This window comes from Balaenoptera physalus, assembly GCF_965194825.1.
Source record: "Balaenoptera physalus genome assembly, chromosome: 12".
NCBI classification, from domain to species: Eukaryota; Metazoa; Chordata; class Mammalia; order Artiodactyla; family Balaenopteridae; genus Balaenoptera; species Balaenoptera physalus.
This window is the reverse complement of record NC_138897.1, coordinates 86,289,594-86,313,261: the sequence shown is the minus strand read 5'-3', so window position 1 is coordinate 86,313,261 and position 23,668 is coordinate 86,289,594. Positions and strand designations below refer to the sequence as shown.

General features: G+C 41.8%; 1 protein-coding gene across 5 annotated transcripts in view; it reads right to left on the bottom strand.

Annotated features, from left to right (window-relative positions):
• Window positions 1-23,668, bottom strand: part of SUDS3 (SDS3 homolog, SIN3A corepressor complex component) — a 370,845-nt gene that overhangs the window by 67,896 nt on the left and 279,281 nt on the right. For 2 of the 5 annotated variants that reach the window (XM_082416843.1, XM_082416832.1), the window contains one exon: window positions 8,020-8,353. The exons of 1 other annotated variant lie outside the window; for it this stretch is intronic. In XM_082416843.1, the coding sequence (XP_082272969.1) occupies window positions 8,176-8,353 (178 nt within the window). In that variant the 3' untranslated portion in view covers window positions 8,020-8,175. Of the gene's footprint in view, window positions 1-8,019; window positions 8,354-9,667; window positions 9,699-23,668 lie in introns of those variants that run through there. 2 more of the 5 variants (XR_014251702.1, XM_082416834.1) reach the window with 2 other exon arrangements.

The window sequence follows — 23,668 nt, the reverse complement described above, 5'->3', positions numbered from 1 at the left end:
TTAAGGAGGCACCGAAGGGCTCTGGGTATGAAACACAGGGAGCTAGAGAAGGGTTATTTAGTGATTTTTCCTGAGGCCAGCACTGCCCGAGATGACTTTGTCCTCCAGCCTCTGTCACATCCTCTGGCCTATTTCTTTGAAGATAAGGTCTGGGGCTTAAAACCAGAGGCTTTCAATTTATGTGAACAGAAAACCTTCATTGGCAAGATCTCTGGGCACAGTGGAAAGGCTGGACCGGAAAGCAGGAGCCTGGCTCTGGCGCTGACTCGACCTGGAGATGGTGGGTCTGTCACCTCTCTTCTTGGGGCCTCAGTTTCCCCGTGTGCAGTTGGGCCACACTACAGACAACAAGAGGACTGATGGAGCTGTGGGAAAGCGTGAGGCTCTAGTCTTAGTAAGAGCTGGGTTCACATCCTCAGACACACATTTAGCCCATGTGGCCAACAAGACGGATTCACGCCCACAGCCATCCACAGCCCTTCCTCTTGTCTTCCTCTTCAACAGAGGCCAGAAAGCTAACTTCTCACACTTCTAGAGGCTCTTACAGCTTGAGGCAGTTATGGTCTGTGAAGAGACACAAGTCTCTAGGGAAAGCACCCGTCCTAGAATGAAAAGACAAAGCTTCAAGAGAAAGGATTAGGGGGGACCTTCAAGATGGCAGAGGAGTAGGACGTGGAGATCACCTTCCTCCCCATAAATACATCAAAAATACATCTACATGTGGAACAACACCTACAGAACACTTACTGAACGCTGGCATAAGACCTCAGACTTCCCAAAAGGCAAGAAAATCCCCACGTACCTGGCCATGTGGCTGACAGGGTCTTGGTGCTCTGGCCTGGTGGGAGAGCCGAGTTCAGGACACTGGACCACCAGAGACCTCCCAGCCCCAAGTAATACCAATCGGTGAGAGCTCTCCCAGAGATCTCCGTCTCAACGCTAAGACCCAGCACCACCCAACGACCAGCAAGCTCCAGTACTGGACGCCCCATGCCAAACAACTAGCAAGACAGGAACACAACCCCACCCATTAGCAGAGAGGCTGCCTAAAATCATACTAAGGTCACAAACACCCTAAAACACACCACCAGACGCAGCCCTGCCCACCAGAAAGACAAGATCCAGGCCCAGCCACCAGAACACAGTCCCCACCACAGGAAGCCTACACAAGCCACTGAACCAACTTTACCCACTGGGGGCAGACACCAAAAACAATGGGAACTACGAACTTGCAGCCTGCGAAGAGGAGACCCCAAACACAGTAAGTTAAGCAAAATGAGAAGACAGGAAAACACACAGCAGATGAAGGAGCAAGGTAAAAACCCACCAGACCAATCAAATGAAGAGGAAATAGGCAGTCTACCTGAAAAAGAATTCAGAGTAATGATAGTAAAGATGATCCAAAATCTTGGAAATAGAATGGAGAAAATACAAGAAACGTTTAAGAAGGACCTAGAAGAACTAAAGAGCAAACAAACAATGATGAACAACACAATAAATGAAATTAAAAATTCTCTAGAAGGAATCAATAGCAGAATAACTGAGGCAGAAGAATGGATAAGTGACCTGGAAGATAAAATAGTGGAAATAACTACCGCAGAGCAGAATAAAGAAAAAAGAATGAAAAGAATTGAGGACAGTCTCAGAGACCTCTGGGACAACATTAAATGCACCAACATTTGAACACCAACAAAGAAGAAGAGAAAAAGAAAGGGTCTGAGAAAATATTTGAAGAGATTATAGTTGAAAACTTCCCTAACATGGGAAAGGAAATAGCCACCCAAGTCCAGGAAGTGCAGAGAGTACCATACAGGATAAACCCAAAGAGAAACACACTAAGACAAAAATTAATGAAACTATCAAAAATTAAATACAAAGAATAAATATTAAAAGCAGCAAGGGAAAAGCAACAAATAACATACAAGGGAATCCCCCTAAGGTTAACAGCTGATCTTTCAGCAGAAACTCTGCAAGCCAGAAGGGGGTGGCAGAACATATTTAAAGTGATGAAAGGGAAAAACCGACAACCAAGATTACTCTACACAGCAAGGATCTCATTCAGATTTGACAGAGAAATTAAAACCTTTACAGACAAGGAAAAGTTGAGAGAAGTCAGCACCACCAAACCAGCTCTACAACAAGTGCTAAATGAACTTCTCTAAGTGGGAAACACAGAGAAGAAAAGGACCTACATAAACAAACCCAAAACAATTAAGAAAATGGCAATAGGAACACACATATCAATAATTACCTTAAATGTGAATGGATTGAATGCTCCATCCAAAAGGCACAGGCTCGCTGAATGGATACAAAAATAAGACCCATATATATGCTGTCTACAAGAGACCCACTTCAGACCCAGGGACACATACAGACTGAAAGTGAGGGGATGGAAAAAGATATTCCATGCAAATGGAAATCAAAAGAAAGCTGGAGTAGCAATTCTCATATCAGAAAAAATAGACTTTAAAATAAAGACTATTACAAGAGACAAAGAAGGACACTATATAATGATCAAGGGATCAATCCAAGAAGAAGAGATAACAGTTGTAAATATTTATGCACCCAACATAGGAGCACTTCAATACATAAGGCAAATGCTAACAGCCATAAAAGGGGAAATCGACAATAACACAATCATAGTAGGGGAATTTAACACCCCACTTTCACCAATGCACAGATCATCCAAAATGAAAATAAATAAGGAAACACAAGCTTTAAATGACACATTAAACAAGATGGGCTTAATTGATATTTATAGGACATTCCATCCAGAAACAACAGAATACACTTTCTTCTCAAGGTGTCATGGAACATTCTCTAGGATAGATCATATCTTGGGTCACAAATCAAGCCTCAGTAAATTTAAGAAAATTGAAATCGTACCAAGTATCTTTTCCAACTACAATGCTATGAGACTAGATATCAATTACAGAAAAAAAATCTGTAAAAATACAAACACATGGAGGCTAAACAATACGTTACTAAATAACCAAGAGATCACTGAAGAAATCAAAGAGGAAATCAAAAAATACCTAGAAACAAATGACAATGAAAACACGACGGCCCAAAACCTATGGGATGCAGCAAAAGCATTTCTAAGAGGGAAGTTTATAGCAATACAGTCGTACATCAAGAAACAAGCAAAATCTCATATAAACAACCTAACCTTACACCTAAAGCAATTAGAGAAAGAAGAACAAAAAAACCCCAAAGTTAGCAGAAGGAAAGGAATCATAAAGATGAGATCAGAAATAAATGAAAAAGAAATGATGGAAACAATAGCAAAGATCAATAAAACTAAAAGCTGGTTCTTTGAGAAGATAAACAAAATTGATAAACCACTAGCCAGACTCATCAAGAAAAAAAGGGAGAAGACTCAAATCAACAGAATTAGAAATGAAAAAGGAGAAGTAACAACTGACACTGCAGAAATACAAAGAATCATGAGAGATTACTACAAGCAACTATATCCCAATAAAATGGACAACCTGGAAGAAATGGACAAATTCTTAGAAAAGCACAACCTTCTGAGACTGAACCAGGAAGAAATAGAAAATATAAACAGACCAATCACAAGCACTGAAATTGAAACTGTGATGAAAAATCTTCCAACAAACAAAAGCCCAGGACCATATGGCTTCACAGGCAAATTCTATCAAACATTTAGAGAAGAGCTAACACCTATCTTTCTCAAATTCTTCCAAAATACAGGAGAGGGAGGAACATTCACAAACTCATTCTATGAGGACACCATCACCCTGATACCAAAACCAGACAAGACGTTACAAAAAAAGAAGCATACAGGTCAATATCTCTGGTGAACACAGATGCAAAAATCCTCAACAAAATACCAGCAAACAGAATCCAGCAGCACATTAAAAGGATCACACACCATGATCAAGTGGGGTTTATCCCAGGAATGCAAGGATTCTTCAATATACGCAAATCAATCAATGTGATAAACCATATTAACAAACTGAAGGAGAAAAAGCATATGACCATCTCAATAGATACAGAAAAAGCTTTTGACAAAATTCAACACCCATTTATGATAAAAACTCTCCAGAAGTAGGCATAGAGGGAACTTACCTCAACATAAATAAAGGCCATATATGACAAACCCACATCCAACATCATTCTCAATGGTGAAAAACTGAAAGCATTTCCACTAAGATCAGGAACAAGACAAGGTTGCCCACTCTCACCACTATTATTCAACATAGTTTTGGAAGTTTTAGCCACAGCAATCAGAGAAGAAAAAGAAATAAAAGGAATCCAAATCGGAAAAGAAGAAGTAAAACTGTCACTGTTTGCAGATGACATGATGCTATACACAGAGAATCCTAAAGATGCTACCAGAAAACTGCTAGAGCTCATCAGTGAATTTGGTAAAGTAGCAGGATACAAAATTAATGCACAGAAATCTCTTGCATTCCTATACACTAATGATGAAAAACCTGAAAAAGAAATTAAGGAAACACTCCCATTTACCACTGCAACAAAAAGAATAGAATACCTAGGAATAAACCTACCTAAGGAGACAAAAGATCTGTATGCAGAAAACTATAAGACACTGATGAAAGAAATTAATGATGATACAAACAGATGGAGAGATATACCATGTTCTTCGATGGGAAGAATCAACATTGTGAAAATGACTATACTACCCAAAGCAATCTACAGATTCAATGCAATCCCTATCAAACTACCAATGGCATTTTTCACAGAACTAGAACAAAAAATTTCACCATTTGTATGGAAACACAAAAGACCCTGAATAGCCAAAGCAATCTTGAGAAAGAAAAACAGAGCTGGAGGAATCAGGCTCCCTGTCTTCAGACTATACTACAAAGCTACAGTAATCAAGACAGTATGGTACTGGCACAAAAACAGAAATATAGATCAATGGAACAGGATAGAAAGCCCAGAGATAAACCCATGCACCTATGGTCAACTAATATATGCCAAAGGAGGCAAGGATATACAATGGAGAAAAGACAGTCTCTTCAATAAGTGGTGCTGGGAAAACTGGACAGCTACATGTGAAAGAATGAAATTAGAACACTCCCTAACACTATACACAAAAATAAACTCAAAATGGATTAAAGACCTAAATGTAAGACTGGACACTATAAAACTCTTAGAGGAAAACATAGGAAGAACACTCTGAGATAAATAACAGCAAGATCTTTTTTGATCCACCTCCTAGAGTAATGGAAATAAGAACAAAAATAAACAAATGGGACCTAATGAAACTTAAAAGCTTTTGGACAGCAAAGGAAACCATAAACAAGATGAAAAGACAACCCCAGAATGGTAGAAAATATTTGCAAATGAAGCAACTGAGAAAAAGATTAATCTCCAATATATACAAGCAGCTCATGCAGCTCAATATCAAAAAAACAAACAACCCAATCCAAAAATGGGCAGAAGACCTAAATAGACATTTCTCCAAAGAAGAGATACAGATTGCCAACAAACACATGAAAGGATGCTCAACATCACTAATCATTAGAGAAATGGAAATCAAAACTACAATGAGGTATCACCTCACACCAGTCAGAATGGTCATCATCAAAAAAGCTACAAACAATAAATGCTGGAGAGGGTGTGGAGAAAAGGGAACCTTCTTGCACTGTTGGTGGGAATGTAAATTGATACAGCCATTATGGAGAACAGTATGGAGTTCAGTATGGAGAACAGTTTTTCCTAAAAATCTAAAAATAGAACTACCATATGACCCAGCAATCCTACTACTGGGCATATACCCTGAGAAACCCATAATTCAAAAAGAGTCATGTACCACAGTGTTCACTGCAGCACTATTTACAATAGCCAGGACATGGAAGCAACCTAAGTGTCCATCTACAGATGAATGGATAAAGAAGATATGGCACATATATACAATGGAATATTACTCAGCGATAAAAAGAAACTAAATTGAGTTATTTGTAGTGAGGTGGATGGACCTGAGTCTGTCATACAGAGTGAAGTAAGTCAGAAAGAGAAAAACAAATATCATATGCTAACACATATATATGGAATCTAAAAAAAAAATGGTTCTGATGAACCTAGGGGCAGGACAGGAATAAAGATGCAGATGTAGAGAATGGACTTGAGGACATGGGGAGGGGGAAGGGTAAGCTGGGATGAAGTGAGAGTAGCATTGACATATATACACTACGAAATGTAAAATAGATAGCTAGTGGGAAGCAGCTGCATCGCACAGGGAGATCAGCTCGATGTTTTGTGACCACCTAGAGGGATAGGATAGGGAGGGTGGGAGGGAGACACAAGAGGGAGGGGATATGGGGATATATGTATACATATAGCTGATTCATTTTGTTATACAGCAGAAACTAACACAACATTGTAAAGCAATTATACTCCAATAAAGATGTTTAAAAAAAAAAAAAGAGAGAAAGGGTTTGCCATGTTTCTTCCTGTTGCCAAGGTCATGGAAAAGATACTTGAAGGTGCAGCAGCAGCCATCATGTAACCATGAGGAAGAAAGCCACACTATGAGAATGGAGAGTAGTAGAGCAGGAAGACAGAGGGAGCCTGGGTCCCTGAGGAAGTTCTTGTGGATGAAATCTTGAGCAGCTGACAGCAAGCCTCTTATTTCACGGGCCAAATAAAACCCCTGACAGATGTGTCAGGTCTCAGTTACTTGCAGCCACTCGCAATTCTAACTAACCTTGAGCCAGTTCTTTAATGTTTTTTAAAATTAATATTTATTGAGCACTTACTTTGTGACAGGCATGTACCAGGCACACTATATCTATTCTGTCCAATTTGTCACAATAACTCATTTCATAAATGCAAAATTTGAGGCTCAGACGGGGTAAGTAATTTGCTCAAGGTGAAACAGCATGAATTTGACCTCTAGAACCTGGGCTGTTAACCATGACCCATGTTCTACTTTCCTGAACTTCAGTTTCCCTATCTGTAAAATGAGACAGCAGGAGGCAGTGTTGTAAAGGAGCCAAGCCTATGGGCTTTGAATAATTCAGAGTGACATCAGCTCAAATCCTGCCTCCACCACTTGGTGCCGTGTGACTTGAGGAAGTAACTAAACCTCTCTGAGCCCCGGTTTCTTTTTCAATAACTGGGACAATTAGGGGACCTACCTCATAGGGTTGTCCTAAAGATTAAACATCAGGTAAAGCTGTGAGCACAGAGCCCAGCAGAGAACAGGCACTTCTCTACAGCTGAGATCATCTCCCCTCTCCCTTCTAGCACAGGATTTCCATGACCTTGGCGGCTGGTTGTGCATCAGTGAAATATCTGACATCTTTCCCTGGGGAAGAAGGACTACTGTGGCTTTCTAGGTACAGATGACAAACTGAATACAGAAATTTTTCCTCTGAAACCAACTATTTTTAAAAACAACTGTTTACAAGTTAAAAAAAAACAAAAGGGACTTCCCTGGTGGCGCCATGGTTAAGAATCCACCTGCCAATGCAGGGGGCACGGGTTTGAGCCCTGGTCTGGGAAGATCCCGCATGCCGTGGAGCAACTAAGCCCGTGCGCCACAACTACTGAGCCCGCGTGCCACAATTACTGAAGCCTGTGTGCCTAGAGCCCGTGCTCCGCAACAAGAGAAGCCACCGCAATGAGAAGCCTGCGCACCGCAAGAAAGAGTAGCCCCCGCTCACCACAACTAGAGAAAGCCCGCGCGCAGCAACGAAGACCCAACGCAGCCAAAAATAAATAAATAAATAAGTTTTTTTAAAAAAGTATTAAAACTGTTTACAACTTTGTTTACTCCCAGCAAGGGTTAGATCAAAGCATCCAGCCCCTCCCTGCCGCAGGTAACGGAGGAGGGAGAGAGGGAATCACTCTCCAGGGGGCTTCGCCGGACTCCATGGCTAAGCTCAAAACTTAAAAACCTGCAAATGGGAGGGAAAGGGGGAGGCGTGGAAATAATTAGAAGCCGGTCCCAAGAAGGTTATATAAAAACAACGAAATCGTAATATTTTCCACGACAGATTTCATCAGTGCCGACTGAGTGCATTTTATTAAACCTCATTTATTAAATTTTGAGGAATATAATTTAGATATAAGATCCCGGACAAACAGTTTGCAAACTAGCTGAATCCGGACGCATCACCGTCCCCCCATGCATGGAAAACAGGCGCTTTTCATCTTGATGGTCTCAGGGCTCTCCCTCTACAGTTTGTGTGGGGGAAGGAGACGGTGAGACAGGGTGGGTGTGGAGGGCTCCATGCTGTTATTTGCCGTCTTTCTCCCGCCTCGAGCCGTTTGGACGTGTTGGGCTTCCTGCCCTGTAGCATAAACATCTCTGAAGTTGAACGGGCATGCTTCGTTGTTGTCTGGAATCTGCGGGCTGAGAGGAAATAGGTGCACACGTGCCAAAAAAGCAACATACACGCGCAGCACAAATTGTTGATTTGTTTATCTAAGGGTCTCCCCTGAGCCTCCCAAGACTCCCCCCACCCACTCGGAGAATCTCATTTACCGGGATTTACAAAGCAGGAGTTGACCCAGTGGATGAAACAGATGATATTTTCATTCTAGGATTTCCAGGTCACTGGGAAGTCTCCCTACTCCCACCAAACTCCCAGCCCAAAACACTTCCCCAGCCCTGCTTTCTAAGGCCTAAAATGCCCCTTTGTGAAAACCAAAAGAGTTAAGGCATGCCAGAGACTCTATGTTATTTCGTCTATTCCTCTCCTTGGCCCACTCAGGGCATGCATTAGTCATCCTGCTGCATGGAGGAAAACACAGACTCAAGATTGGTGAAGCGACTTTCCCAGGGTCACTCGGGGATTAAGTGGCAGAACCAGGAACCCAAGCCCAGGGGATACTGTATACGATTTAAACATTCTTTTAATGGCAGGACACAACACACTGACACTCAAATAGAGGAAGGGCAGAAGTCTTTGTCACTGACAGCTCCAAATGAGAGAAGGCCACCATGCAGGGCCTCCCAGGGATTTGCACTGGAGGCAGGGTAACGTCAAGCTTGAGCTGCTGCAGGGGCACCCTATGTACGGCAAGCACAGCGGGGCTATCTGGGTCTCTGGGGCTCCCTGTGGACTGGCTGCTACTTGCTCTGGCATGATTAGGGCAGGTGCACTGGGACCCCAGAGTGTGAGAGCCCCGTCATCAGCTGCTCAAGAAGAGAAACTAACAAGCCTCCAGACAGGGCCTCAAAACTGGGTTAAGACAGCATTAAAAAATATATATAATATATATTATACATACATACATATATATATATATATATATATATATATATATATATATATATATCATACATGTTATAGGTGGGTCTAATTCTGAATCCCAGATCCTTTTCCTCTCTCTCTGCTGAAAATGCCTATCAACCTTGGGGTCACCCATCCTCAAGACATTCACTTGGTCACCTTGTGTTGTTGGCCCCATCTCTGAAGAGTCTCTTGGATCTGTTCCCTGCTCAAGAAAGTTACGCTCAGATCTCTTTCATGAACTACAAGGCCCTTCGAGAGAGCATCACAGGGTTAAGAGAAAGAAAGTGCGCTCAGAGGTCAGCATAGGGGTCACACTGTGGCAGTGCCACTTGTTAGCTGCATGACCTCAGACATCAGTGTCCCGCTGAGCCTCACGTGCATCTGCAAAATGGGAATTAGAGGACGGCCCGCCGCTGGAGATCGGCAGGAGGGAAGAAGGCAGATTATCTGTTGGCAATCCTGGCAGAGAGTAAGTCCTCAGTTAAAGATACTCAGTACTGCCGCTGCTGTGATTCTGTCCGCTCCGGTGCAAACCTGCATTTCAACCTCACCAGCCACACTCTGCCCCCCAAACACGACCGTGCTCCTCCTTGCATCTCTGCCTCGGCTGGGATATTTTTCTCTACACCATTCCCACTTCCCAGCACGTCCTGGTCATCCTTCAGGGCTCACCCGCATGGTCTTCTCCTCCGAGAAGCCTCCTGGAGCCACTACCGACCCCAGCAGAATCCACCTCTCCCTGCCCAGCGCTCCCTCCCACCCCGTCAAAGTCTGAACTCGGGCATCTGGTGGGAAGGAAGTGGGGGTGCTACCTGCTCCCCCCACAGTGAGCTACGTGAGGAAGTGCAGAATCTTATCACATGGTGCGGTGGTAGCTGGCTTGATGTATTAGTCAGGGTTCTCCAGAGAAACAGAACCAGCAGGACAGATAGATACAGATGTAGATTCTTTGATATTATATATATAGATAGTCTATCAATAGACTATAGATCTATATCCATCTATATCTATATCTACATGAGGATATTTATTCTAGGAATGGGCTCGTGTGATTATGATCTGCCCTCTACAAGCTGGAGACCCAAGAGAGCCGGTGGTGTAATCCAGTCCACGTTCAAAGATCCAAGAAGCAGAAGCATCAATGTCCAAGGGCAGGGGAAGTCAACATCCCAGTTCAAACAGAGAGAGAGCAAATTCGCCCTTCCTCCACGTTTCTGTCCTTTCAGGCTCTCAGCACATGGGATAATGCCCACCCACATGATGGGCACATCTTTACTCAGTCTATAGATTCCAGTGCTAATCTCTTCCAGAAACACCCTCACAGACACACCCAGAAATAATGCTTTACCAGCTCTACGGGCCTCCCTTAGCCCAGCCAAGCTGACACTTAAAATTAAAAATTATAGTTGATGAGGCACCTTTGAGTAGCTGCCTTCCCTTTCTTGTCTCACTCCTCCACTCCGTCACCTTCGCTCCTCAACTTGCACTCAAGTTCTTATCTCAGGGGCTGCTTCTGGGGGAATCCAGATTGACATGTAATCCCTGCTAGCCGTGAGATCTGGAGCATGTTACTTAAACTCTCTGTGCCTCAGCCTTCCCTTCTGTAAATGAAAATACTTTTACTTATGGAATTGTATTACGAGGATGAGATGAGCTAAGTTGAGCTTGGAAAAGTGCCTGAAAACTAGAAAACACTACAAATATTAGGTCTTATTATTCTCAAGGTCTAGCTAAGGACCTGGCATATGCTATGGCTTCAAAAAAGTGTTTGCTGGTTAAAGCATATTGAATCTCTCAGGATGGAGGAAGGCTGTATATTAAGCCTTTTCATTCCACATTAGTTAGGTTCTTCCAGTTGCCAAGAACTCACTCAAGCAAACACAAGCAAGGCAGCCTGTTTCAAGGATGTGCCTGTAGGAACAGAGACGGGCATCTCTAAGGAACTGCAGAACCACCAGCCAGGCAGACTGTACCAAGGCAGGAGCATGACTGGGGAATAGGAAGGTGTCTCAGATTCCGAGAACAGCCCTAATGAATGGGTTATCTTGTCATCCTCCAAGAGCTGCAGGGTGTTTTTGTGTCTTCCCTCTAGAGATCTATCGCTCATACATCTCATCTGCTCCCTCTGTATTGCCTCTCTTTGTACAACTTTCTGGTTCCACTGAGGTCTCTGAGTTTCCAGTAACATCTCTTTCCCCCGTGGGTTCTGATCCAGTTGAGAAATAATCATAGGAGTCAAACTGGGATGAAGACATCAACTTCGGGGGTGGTAAAGCTGCACTTAGGAACACAGTGTAGACTTGTGACAAGAGGCAAGAATTCCACTCCTTCCTCCCAAGTCTAGACCTTGATTCTTCCCTCAGCAAAGAGTCTGCTCTCCAGCCAGCCTGGCCCACACCTGCTGACCAAGAAGAGACCTGACGGAGGAGAGAATACAGGTCATCTCACTACAGAGGAGCAGGAGCTGAGAACAGACGTCCTGAACAGCAGGGCAACTCTGAAATCAGAGCTTGACGAAGAGACCGAGCTGGCCACACTCAGACCTGTTCCCAGCTTCACCAACAGATCATCTATTCACCCCTCTGGTAAAGTGAGAAAACGAGGAGGAGGGGTGGACTGATGCCCTCCCTGGTACTTCTAGAGGTTGTTATTTTAATGGGCTATGGCAGACTAGACAGGGGAGGGTTGGAATTTTTTTTTCCTGCAGCTACTAACTGACCAATCTTGCCTGTGTCTATAGTTCAAATTCCCAAGAGAGAGGACCTGATTGGCCCAGGGACTCATCTTCATCTCTGTTTGAACAGCTAGTTCATAAACAGCTAGCACAAAGGCCATTGGCCAGCCTACCCCTTAGTGCAACATGAAATTGCCCTGTTCATTTATTTGTTTATCATCTTCCCACACCCCGGCTAGGGCGTTCCTGAGGGACAGGAATCTTGTCTGTTATGGTCATTGTTTCATCCCCAGCATCTAGAAAGGTACATGGCACAAAGTAGGAGCTGGATAAATATTTATTGAATATAAGATTGAATGATTGATTAATGCAACAAATAAGTGAGTGAATGAACAAACCTAACAGGTTTATAAAAAGCCCTACCTACATCATTGGAGCCTGTCCTCTATCACCCAGGGAACTCAGCTTCAGCCCGCAGCTTGTTTAGCCCACAGGGCAAAGTCCCTCAGGTAATGAGACCCCACTCACCTAGAAGGCAATTGAGTGAGTTTCCATTGTCATGGCAGCGAGCCTCCGATCCCCATCAAAGCAACTCAGCCAAGTGTTCCTTCTAACCACTGGAATCTTTCTGAGAGATGTTCTGGCCAACACAACTTCCTCCATCTTATTCTACTTCCAGTGATGTCTTAGCCCTTCTTGAAACTGGACCACTTCTCTGATTACCTGCTTCTTAATCCAACTCTGTCTGCACCAGTACCCTTGATTAACGCCTTTCCCACAGACAATAAAGTCTTCCTCCAACTCACTACCCAGGGCATTATTTAACAGAAACCTAAACCCAACATGCTAATGAAAACAGCTCTTGCAAATAATCCTTTAAAGGGGTTTTAAGTACCCAGTTCCTACTAAACTGATGCAAATTAATGACCTTTAGGAGGCTTCTAAAAACTCACTATTCTTTTACCCAGAGTGGAGTAGCGATGAGGTCACAGATAATATGCACCAGAACAAATCAGTCCCAAGTTTAATCACTGCTGAGCCTGACACAGTGGTAAAAGGGGACAGTGCCCTGGAGAGCTCTGAAAAAGGAGACCTCAGTGTTGCTAAAAGAGGTAGACGGGGATGCCCCAAAGGAAGGGACTTTGTCCCAATTTCCTCAGCATTGGTCAGAGGGGCTGGGAAACTAAAAGGCTGAGCTATACTCATGAATAAATAAGACCTCCAGGGCCATTGTGCAGATCAGAGATAAAATGTAAATGTAAATGTAAATCTGCACATAGCAGATGCTCAATAAAGGCTAAATGTTGTTATGATGAAAACCACACACTGGTGCCTGTGACAGCAGGGACCTGGAGAAAGAGGGTCAGCCCAGGGGCAGGGGTGTCTTGGCACCAAAGGGCTTGTGTGTGCTCAGCAAAGTGGAGGCTTTGGAGCTATGAGGTTTACAGTTCTAGGACATGCATTTAAGGGCCCCTATGGCCAAAAGGGGCAATTTAGGAAGGTCCTAAGTTAGCTGACTTGTTGAGAGGGCAGAGCAGAGGCTTTCTCTCAAGGGAGCTGAGGTCAGGGTGAACCTCTCCAATTCTATGAGTCTACCCTGGACCAGAAGTGACTTTCCTTGCATTCCTCTTCAAATTCACAGTGCACTCTCTACCCCTTCTCACCATCCCTGTCCTCTGATTTACAGCTCTAGGCTCACCTCCTCCAAGAAGCCCTCTTAGACTTTTCCAACCTACGTACTCTTTTTCCCGTCTCTATATCCCTATGACATTCACAGTCTGCAACAAACAGTCTAGCCTCTTTTTTCCACTTTACACCTTACTGGTTTCTGGTACATGAGATCTGGGACCCCTCTTTTTTTTTTTTTTTTTTTTTAATTACAACCCCGTGGCTTATTTATTTTATAACTGTAGGTTTTTACCCTGTATTCCCCTTTACCTATTTCTCCCAGTCCCCATGCCCTCCCCTCTGGCAATCACCCATTTTTTTCTCTGTATCTATGAGTTTGTTTTCTTTTTTTTGATTTTTATTTTATTAATTTTTTATACAGCACGTTCTTATTAGTTATCCATTTTATACATATTAGTATATATATATCAATCCCAATCTCTCAATTCATCAGAGCACCACCACCATCCCCCCCCACCGCTTTCCCCTCTTGGTATCCATACGTTTGTTCTCTGCATCTGTGTCTCAGTTTCTGCCCTGCAAACGGGTTCATCTGTACCATTTTTCTAGATTCCACATATATACGTTAATATTCAATATTTGTTTTTCTCTTTCTGACTTCCTTCACTCTGTATAACAGTCTCTAGATTCATCCACGTCTCTACAAATGACCCAATTTCGTTCCTTTTTATGGCTGAGTAATATTCCATTTTATATATGTAAAACATCTTCCTTATCCATTCATCTGTCGATGGGCATTTAGGTTGCTTCCATGACCTGGCTATTGTAAATAGTGCAGCAATGAACATTGGGGTGCATGTGTCTTTTTGAATTATGGTTTTCTCTGGGTATATGCCCAGTAGTGGGATTGCTGGATCATATGGTAATTCTAACTTTAGTTTTTTAAAGAAATTCCATACTGTTCTCCATAGTGGTTGTATCAATTTACATTCCCACCAACAGTGCAAGAGGATTCCCTTTTCTCCACACCCTCTCCAGCATTTGTTGTTTGTAGATTTTCTGATGATGCCCATTCTAACTGGTGTGTGGTGATACCTCACTGTGGCTTTGACTTGCATTTCTTTAATAATTAGTGATGTTGAGCAGCTTTTCATGTGTTTCTTGGCCATCTGTATGTCTTCTTTGGAGAAATGTCTATTTAGGTCTTCTGCCCATTTTTGGATTGGGTTGTTTGTTTTTTTAATACTGAGCTGCATGAGCTGTTTATATACTTTGGAGATTAATCCTTTGTCCATTGATTCATTTGCAAATATTTTCTCCCATTCTGAGGGTTGTCTTTTCATCTTGTCTGTAGTTTCCTTTGCTGTGCAAAAGCTTTTAAGTTTCAGTAGGTCCCATTTCTTTATTTTTGTTTTTATTTCCATTACTCTAGGAGGTGGGTCAAAAATGATCTTGCTGTGATTTATGTCAAAGAGTGTTCTTCCTATGCTTCCCTCTAAGAGTTTTATAGTGTCCAGTCTTACATTTAGGTCTCTAATCCATTTTGAGTTTATTTTTGTGTATGGTGTTAGGGAGTGTTCTAATTTCATTCTTTTACATGTAGCTGTCCAGTTTTCCCAGCACCACTTATTGAAGAGACTCTCTTTTCTCCATTGTATATCCTTGCCTCCTTTGGCATATATTAGTTGACCATAGGTGCGTGGGTTAATCTCTGGGCTTTCTATCCTGTTCCATTGACCTATATTTCTGTTTTTGTGCCAGTACCATATTGTCTTGATTACTGTAGCTTTATAGTATAGTCTGAAGCCAGGGAGTCTGATTCCTCCAGCTCTGTTTTTTTCCCTCAAGACTGCTTTGGCTATTCAGGGTCTTCTGTGTCTCCATACAAATTTTAACATTTGTTGTTCTAGTTCTGTAAAAAATGCCGTTGGTAATTTGATAGGGATTGCATTGAATCTGTAGATTGCTTTGGGTAGTATAGTCATTTTCACAATATTGATTCTTCCAATCCAAAAACATGGTATATCTCTCCATCTGTTGGTATCATCTTTCATTTCTTTCATCAGTGTCTTATAGTTTTCTGCATACAGGTCTTTCGTCTCCCTAGGTAGGTTTACTCCTAGGTATTTTATTCTTGTTGTTGCAATGGTAAATGGGAGTGTTTCCTTAATTTCTCTTTCAGATTTTTCATCCTTAGTGTATAGGAATGCAAGAGATTTCTGTGCATTAATTTTGTATCCTGCTACTTTACCAAATTCATTGATTAGCTCTAGTAGTTTTCTGGTGGCATTTTTAGGATTCTCTATGTATAGTATCATGTCATCTGCAAACAGTGACAGTTTTACTTCTTCTTTTCCAATTTGTATTCTTTTTATTTCTTTTTCTTCACTGATTGCCGTGGCTAGGACTTCCAAAACTATGTTGAATAATAGTGGTGAGAGTGGACATCCTTGTCTTGTTCCTGATCTTAGAGGAAATGCTTTCAGTTTTTCACCATTGAGAATGTTGTTTGCTGTGGGCTTCTTGTATATGGCCTTTATTATGTTGAGGTAGGTTCCCTCTATGCCCACTTTCTGGAGAGTTTTTACAATAAATGGGTGTTGAATTTTGTCAAAAGCTTTTTCTGCATCTATTGAGATGATCATATGGTTTTTATTCTTCAATTTGTTAACATGGTGTATCACATTGATTGATTTGCGTATACTGAAGAATCCTTGCATCCCTGGGATAAATCCCACTTGATCATGATGTATGACCTTTTAATGTGTTGTTGGATTCTGTTTGCTAGTATTTTGTTGAGGATTTTTGCATCTATATTCATCAGTGATATTGGTCTGTAATTTTCTTTTTTTGTAGTATCTTTGTCTGGTTTTGGTATCAGGGTGATGGTGGCCTCATAGAATGAGTTTGGGAGTGTTCCTTCCTCTGCAATTTTTTGGAAGAGCCTGAGAAGGATGGGTGTTAGCTCTTCTCTAAATGTTTGATAGAATTGACCTGTGAAGCCATCTGGTCCTGGACTTTTGTTTGTTGGAAGATTTTTAATCACAGTTTCAATTTCATTACTTGTGATTGGTCTGTTCTTATTTTCTATTTCTTCCTGGTTCAGTCTTGGAAGGTTATACCTTTCTAAGAATTTGTCCATTTCTTCCAGGTTGTCCACTTCATCGGCATAGAGTTGCCTGTAGTAGTCTTAGGATGCTTTGTATTTCTGTGGTGTCTGTTGTAACTTCTCCTTTTTCATTTCTAATTTTTTTGATTTGAGTCCTCTCCCTCTTTTTCTTGATAAGTCTGGCTAATGGTTTATCAATTTTGTTTATCTTCTCAAAGAACCAGCTTTTAGTTTTATTGATCTTTGCTATTGTTTTCTTTGTTTCCATTTCATTTATTTCTGCTCAGATCTTCATGATTTCTTTCCTTCTGCTAACTTTGGGTTTTGTTTGTTCTTCTTGCTCTAGTTGCTTTAGGTGTAAGGTTAGATTGTTAATTTGAGATTTTTCTTGTTTCTTGAGGTAGGCTTGTATTGCTATAAACTTCCCTCTCAGAACTGCTTTTGCTGCATCCTGTAGGTTTTGAATTGTCTCTAGGTATTTTCTGATATCCTCTTTGATTTCTTCAGTGATCTCTTGGTTATTTAGTAACGTATTGTTCAGCTTCCATGTGTTTGTGTTTTTTACGTTTTGTCCCTGTAATTGATTTCTAATCTCATAGCGCTGTGGTCTGAAAAGATGCTTGATATGATTTCAATTTTCTTAAATTTACTAAGGCTTGACTTGTGACCCAAGATGTGATCTATCCTGGAGAATGTTCTGTGTGCACTTGAGAAGAAAATGTAATCTACTGTTTTTGGATGGACTGTCCTATAAATATCAATTAAATATATCTGATCTATTGTGTCATTTAAAGCTTGTGTTTCCTTAGTAATTTTCTGTTTGGATGATCTGTCCTTTGGTGTAAGTGAGGTGTTAAAGTCCCCCACTATTATTGTGTTACTGTCAATTTCCTCTTTTATAGCTGTTAGCAGTTGCCTTATGTATTGAGGTGCTCCTATGTTGGGAGCATATATGTTTATAATTGTTATATTTTCTTCTTGGATTGATCCTTTGATCATTATGTAGTGTCCGTCCTTGTCTCTTGTAACATTCTTTATTTTAAAGTCTATTTTATCTGATATGAGTATTGCTGCTCCAGCTTTCTTTTGATTTCCATTTGCATGGAATATCCTTTTCCATCCCCTCACTTGCAGTCTGTATGTGTCCCTAGGTCTGAAGTGGGTCTCTTGTAGACAGCATATATATGGGTCTTGTCTTTGTATCGATTCAGCGAGCCTGTGTCTTTTGGTTGGAGCATTTAATCCATTCACGTTTAAGGTAATTATCGATATGTATGTTCCTATGACCATTTTCTTAATTGTTTTGGGTTTGTTTTTGTAGGTCCTTTTCTTCTCTTGTGTTTCCCACTTAGAGAAGTTCCTTTAGCATTTGTTGTAGAGCTGGTTTGGTGGTGCTGAATTCTCTTAGCTTTTGCTTGTCTGTAAAGCTTTTGATTTCTCCATCGAATCTGAATGAGAGCCTTGCCGGGTAGAGTAATCTTGGTTGTAGCTTCTTCCCTTTCATCACTTTAAATATGTCATGCCACTCCCTTCTGGCTTGTAGAGTTTCTGCTGAGAAATCAGCTGTTAACCTTATGGACGTTCCCTTGTATGTTATTTGTCGTTTTTCCCTTGCTGCTTTCAACAGTTTTTCTTTGCCTTTAGTTTTTGCCAGTTTGATTACTATGTGTCTCGGTGTGTTTCTCCTTGGGTTTATCCTGTATGGGACTCTCTGTGTTTCCTGGACTTGGGTGGCTATTTCCTTTCTCACGTTAGGAAACTTTTCGACTATAATCTCTTCAAATATTTTCTCGGGTCCTTTCTCTCTCTCTTCTCCTTCTGGGATCCCTATAATGTGAATGTTGTTGCGTTTAATGTTGTCCCAGAGGTCTCTTAGGCTGTCTTCATTTCTTTTCATTCTTTTTTGTTTATTCTGTTCTGCAGCAGTGAATTCCACCATTCTGTCTTCCAGGTCACTTATCCGTTCTTCTGCCTTGGTTATTCTGCTATTGATTCCTTCTAGTGTAGTTTTCATTTCAGTTATTGTATTGTTCATCTCTGTTTGTTTGTTCTTTAATTCTTCTAGGTCTTTGTTAAACATTTCTTGTGTCTTCTCGATCTTTGACTCCATTCTTTTTCCGAGGTCCTGGATCATCTTCACTATCATTATTCTGAATTCTTTTTCAGGAAGGTTGCCTATCTCCACTTCATTTAGTTGTTTTTCTGGGGTTTTATCTTGTTCCTTCCTCTGGTACATAGCCCTCTGCCTTTTCATCTTGTCTATCTTTCTGTGAATGTGGTTTTCATTCCACAGGCTGCAGGATTGTAGTTCTTCTTGCTTCTGCTGTCTGCCCTCTCTTGGAGCCCTCTTGAGGGTTGAGACTCTGGCTCCTATGCCTCATGTATCCCTCACAAACATGTTTTCTAATCTAGGGCCTCTCACACTGTAATATGCACATGAATTCCCTGGAGATCTTGTGGGAATGCAGATTCTGATTCTGCAGGTCTTGGCTAAGGCCTGAGACTGCATTTCTAACAAGCTCCCAAGTTATGTCAATGCTACTTTGAGTAGCATGGATCTAGAGCATCTTATCAACACTGTTTCTTCAAGCTTTTAATGTGTTACATATCTAAAAAGATAGAGAGAGAAACAAGTCTACTCCAGGAGTTCTCAGAGGCTTTAATGGACATTATGAATCTTCAAGAAGGGGCTATGGTGTGCAGCATCTCCCAACAGAAATCTCTGTTCAAGGGACTGTCCTACAGCATTTATCTCATTATCAGGTACACATCAATTGCTAATAATAAGAGCAAATATTTATTTCATCCTTACTACAGGGCAAGCATTTTACACACACCATCTTATTTAATTATCCCACTGAACACTATGAGGTAAGCACTACTGGGATCCCCGTTTTAGAGGAGGAGATGGAAGCTAAAAGGGTTAAGCCGTTTACCCAAGTGTGTGTGGCAGATTCAGGAATTGAACCCCATTAGTCTGACTCCAGGGTTCTCCATTTTAACCATCCCACTTGACCTCTAAGCCTGGGCCCACAAATCTTCCTTCTGCCATGAATAACGGCTAAGAGGCCAAACTTGGTGAGGACAGACCTCTGCCTCAACTGCAATCAGTTTTGTCCAGGTGCTCTTTTTTTACATAGCTATAAGTTGTTTGTTTGTTTTTTCCCCCCTATGGTGAACATTTACTAATCGCATGTAAGAAAGAAAAAAAGCACACTTCTGTTTCAGCTCAGAATGTGTCTGGCTGCAAGTAACAGGACAGACAGGTGTTTGTTCTCATTACACTACAAAATGTCCAGAGATAGATGGTTAGAGACTTTTTAAGTCAGCCATCAGAAACCCAGGCCCCTTCTTTCTTTCCAGGTGTGTGGGCAATAACAGAGAAAGCTTATGTCTTGGTTCTGGAAGAAGTTGGTGTAAGCACCTTCCTCATTCATCCTTTCATTTGAAGGGCATGTTAAGGTCCTTCCATGTGCCAGACAGTGGGCTTTGGAACAAAGATGAAAAGATACAACCCAGTCTATGGGTCAGATAAGATTATACAGATATGCAATATCCTAATTATGATACCATGAAGTGACTATTATTTATTTCAACCCTGGCTTTCTACAGAAAGGATCTGAGGTGCTAATGTACTGTGATAGGTGTTATAAGAGAAGTGAGCACAGGATCTGTGGAACCCAGAGAAAGGGCCCCTCACCTACCTGGGGGTGAAGAAGGGCAAAAGGAGTCAGGGAAGGGGTGGATCTGAGTCTTGTAGGGCAAACAGAAATGAGCTGGGCAAGAGAAGGTCAGGTAGGCAGGGAAAGCCAAGCCAGGAAAAATAAAAGGACAGTGTAAGTAGTCAGAATGCTTTGCGCTGAATCCTGTTTTGGCTTTTTAAAACTGGTGTTTTGGGGCTTCCCTGGTAGCGCAGTGGTTGAGAGTCTGCCTGCCGATGCAGGGGACACGGGTTCGAGACCTGGTCTGGGAGGATCCCACATGCCGTGGAGCAACTGGGCCCGTGAGCCACAGCTACTGAGCCTGCGCGTCTGGAGCCTGTGCTCCACAAGAGAGGCCGCGATAGTGAGAGGCCTGCGCACCACAATGAAGAGTGGCCCCCGCTTGCCGCAACTAGAGAAAGCCCTCACACAGAAACGAAGACCCAACGCAGCCAAAAATTAATTAATTAATTAATTAAAAAAAAAAAGAATTAAAAAAAAAAAACTGGTGTTTTTTTTTTCCCCTCATGAAAAAGAAGCAGAGGGATAAATAGCTCCAGTGTTGTTTCAGTGAATCAACCACATAAGGATCCTGGATCAACTTCTCTGCAATTCTCTTCTCCCTCCCCTCATGGTTGTAAGATGGCTCTAACTGCTCTGGGTATCACAAAAGGACAGAATAAGCTTCCCTGACAGCTTTGCCCTTCCAGGCAAAGCTGTTCACTTTGCAGTGTAGCACAGCAGTTTGTGCATATGGGCTGGGGGTTAAACCAGATGAGATTCACTGGAGACACACAAAGTTTTTAAGAGAATTATATCTGAAGAAACAAATGTGATCTTGAAATAAAAGGGACAGGAAGGGTACAAAGCGAAAAGAGATATTCAGATCTTCAAATTTCTATAAGCAGGAAGCAGGCTGAGAAAACTATTCAGTATAAATGCTCACCACCTTTTATATAAAAGGAAGGATGACTAAGAGGGTAGAACCAAGAGTCTAGAATTTGGAGTCAAGAGCCATGGAGAATTATTCCCAGGCCTTGAGACTGAATCAAGGAACTGTCAATCTGCGCCCAGCTGGATTTCAGAATTGCTATGGACCAGTGACTCCTGTGTGCCTCACATCTTCTGCTTTGTGAACAAGAATGTCTACAGTGGTTATCCTATGTCTGTTCCAGCATAGTATCTAAAGATAGTTTGTCTTCAAATCCTGGCTCTGAGCTTGGTATTTTGGGCACCTCCAACCATAAGCCAATTTATTCATCTATGGAATCAGGACAATAATGCCTACCTATCTCATAGGTTGTTATAAACACTCAATAAACTAAACATATAATCACTCCACAGTGCCTGGCAAAAAGTAAGTAGTGTTCAGTAAATGACAACTGTTATTATTTTTCATTATTCTCCCCTTTGTATTCTGAATATACTCTTACTATAGCACCTGTCATTCTGCACTGGAATTATATGCCATATGCCTACCCCATATATATGCTACTGTTTACTCCATTAGGCTCTGAGCACTTGGGGCTTAGAGAAGATATTCATGTTTGTATCTTCAACAAACATAAATACCCTGGCATATGGTAGATGATTGGGAAGTGTTTGTTGAATGAACAGAATAGAATGGAATCGAAGAGAATGGAATAGAAAACGATAGAAAAATGTATACCCATGATTCGGCATTCCTTTCTGCTAGCCTTTGGTATTGAATAGCATGGTTTTCTTTCCTGGCTGTTGTTGTGGGAAATGATCTGAGAAAGGCAGGGGACCTTCCTGTCAGTCGTGATGACTGTACAATTCTGAAAACCTGTGATGCTGAAGTTCTCCAGAAGCGGTCCCTACAACAGGAATCCGCTGTGGCTGGGGCAAAACCCCTGGAAAATGAAGAGCTTCTCCCATTTTGGAGACATCAGAGCTCCAGAAACACGCACAACAGCCAGCTCTCCTCAAGCCACTTCCCTTTCCCAGAGTACTCTGCTGACCACCTTTCTCCCAGCTGTGTCGTGAGCAGATGAAGTTCAGTGACTCGAGGTCTCTCTCGCGGCCCCAGACAGTTGAAGGCAAAATGGGACGTGGACACAAGGATGTTTTTACTGACTCTTCTTTAGTGCTTCAGGGAACATTACGTTTGGCTAATTTAGGAAGAATATCAAATTAAGAGATACCTGTCTGCATAAGATCTATTAGAAATAAAACTCTCAAGAAGCAAGGGGCTATAGTGCCCAGGGTCATGACCTATGACCTTCAGAGCTAGGATCCTTTACCAGCACCAACAACAGTCCTAGCACAAATGCCAACAACAAATTCCTAGCATAAATGATGCCATTCACTCATAGCAGACATTACTAATCAATTATAGCCTACTTTCACCCCAGACATAGCTTCAAATGCTTCTCATCCCACTGACTGAAGAAAGTCACTACTAATTGATTGGGAGTGCCATGCAGGATTAAACCCACTTTCCTTCCCTGACCTAGATGTTCACACTACCTGTGTAGTCCTCACAGTTATAATAATCTCCTTAGATGGTTCTTCTTTAGGTCCCTGACAACATGATCCTAATAGTATCCTAAGACATCATGAGCAGACTACTTGCATCTCATCATATTGCCTCCTCTCTCTAGGATCCTCTTACTTTCCTGAATTGCACTTTAGTAGGACATAATATGAAACAGTCAAATAAAATCACATTTACTATAAGAACACTGTTGAGGATATTGTTCATTACTTTATACACCATCTTCTCTATGAGGCTCCAGGAGGAAAAAAAATGCCTTTCTGATCTTAGGATCAATAATGGATGTGTCTCTCCTGAGCCACCAGACTTCCTTGCCTTATGAACCACATGCATTCTGTAACGGACATGTTTCCCTCTTTGCACTGGCTGCAGGAAGCTTACAGACCAGGATGGCACTACTTCCCTTATAATTCATGCATTAATCTCTTTACAGAATCCAAATTATTTTTCTTGGTTGTTTCCCTCCTTTGTCTTACTTATCTTAATTTTCATTTATTTCATTCTGCTACATTTTGTGCATCCTTGTAAGCCACGTTGAATACTTGGGGGAATAAACTTGGTATAAATAAACAGATGGATAACTAATATCCGGACGAATGTGAAACATTATTCAGGTTTTTAAATATTCATTTCACGTGCAAATGTTGGGGATGGGGTGCATCAGAGTATGTTTATTGGGGGAGTGGAGTGTATAAGACCATCTTTCTCTTTAAGCATCTACCCTTGTTCCTCTTACTCTGCAGGACCTAAAAAAGGTGTGTGTGTGTGCACGCACGCGTGTGTGTGTCCTCACTTCCC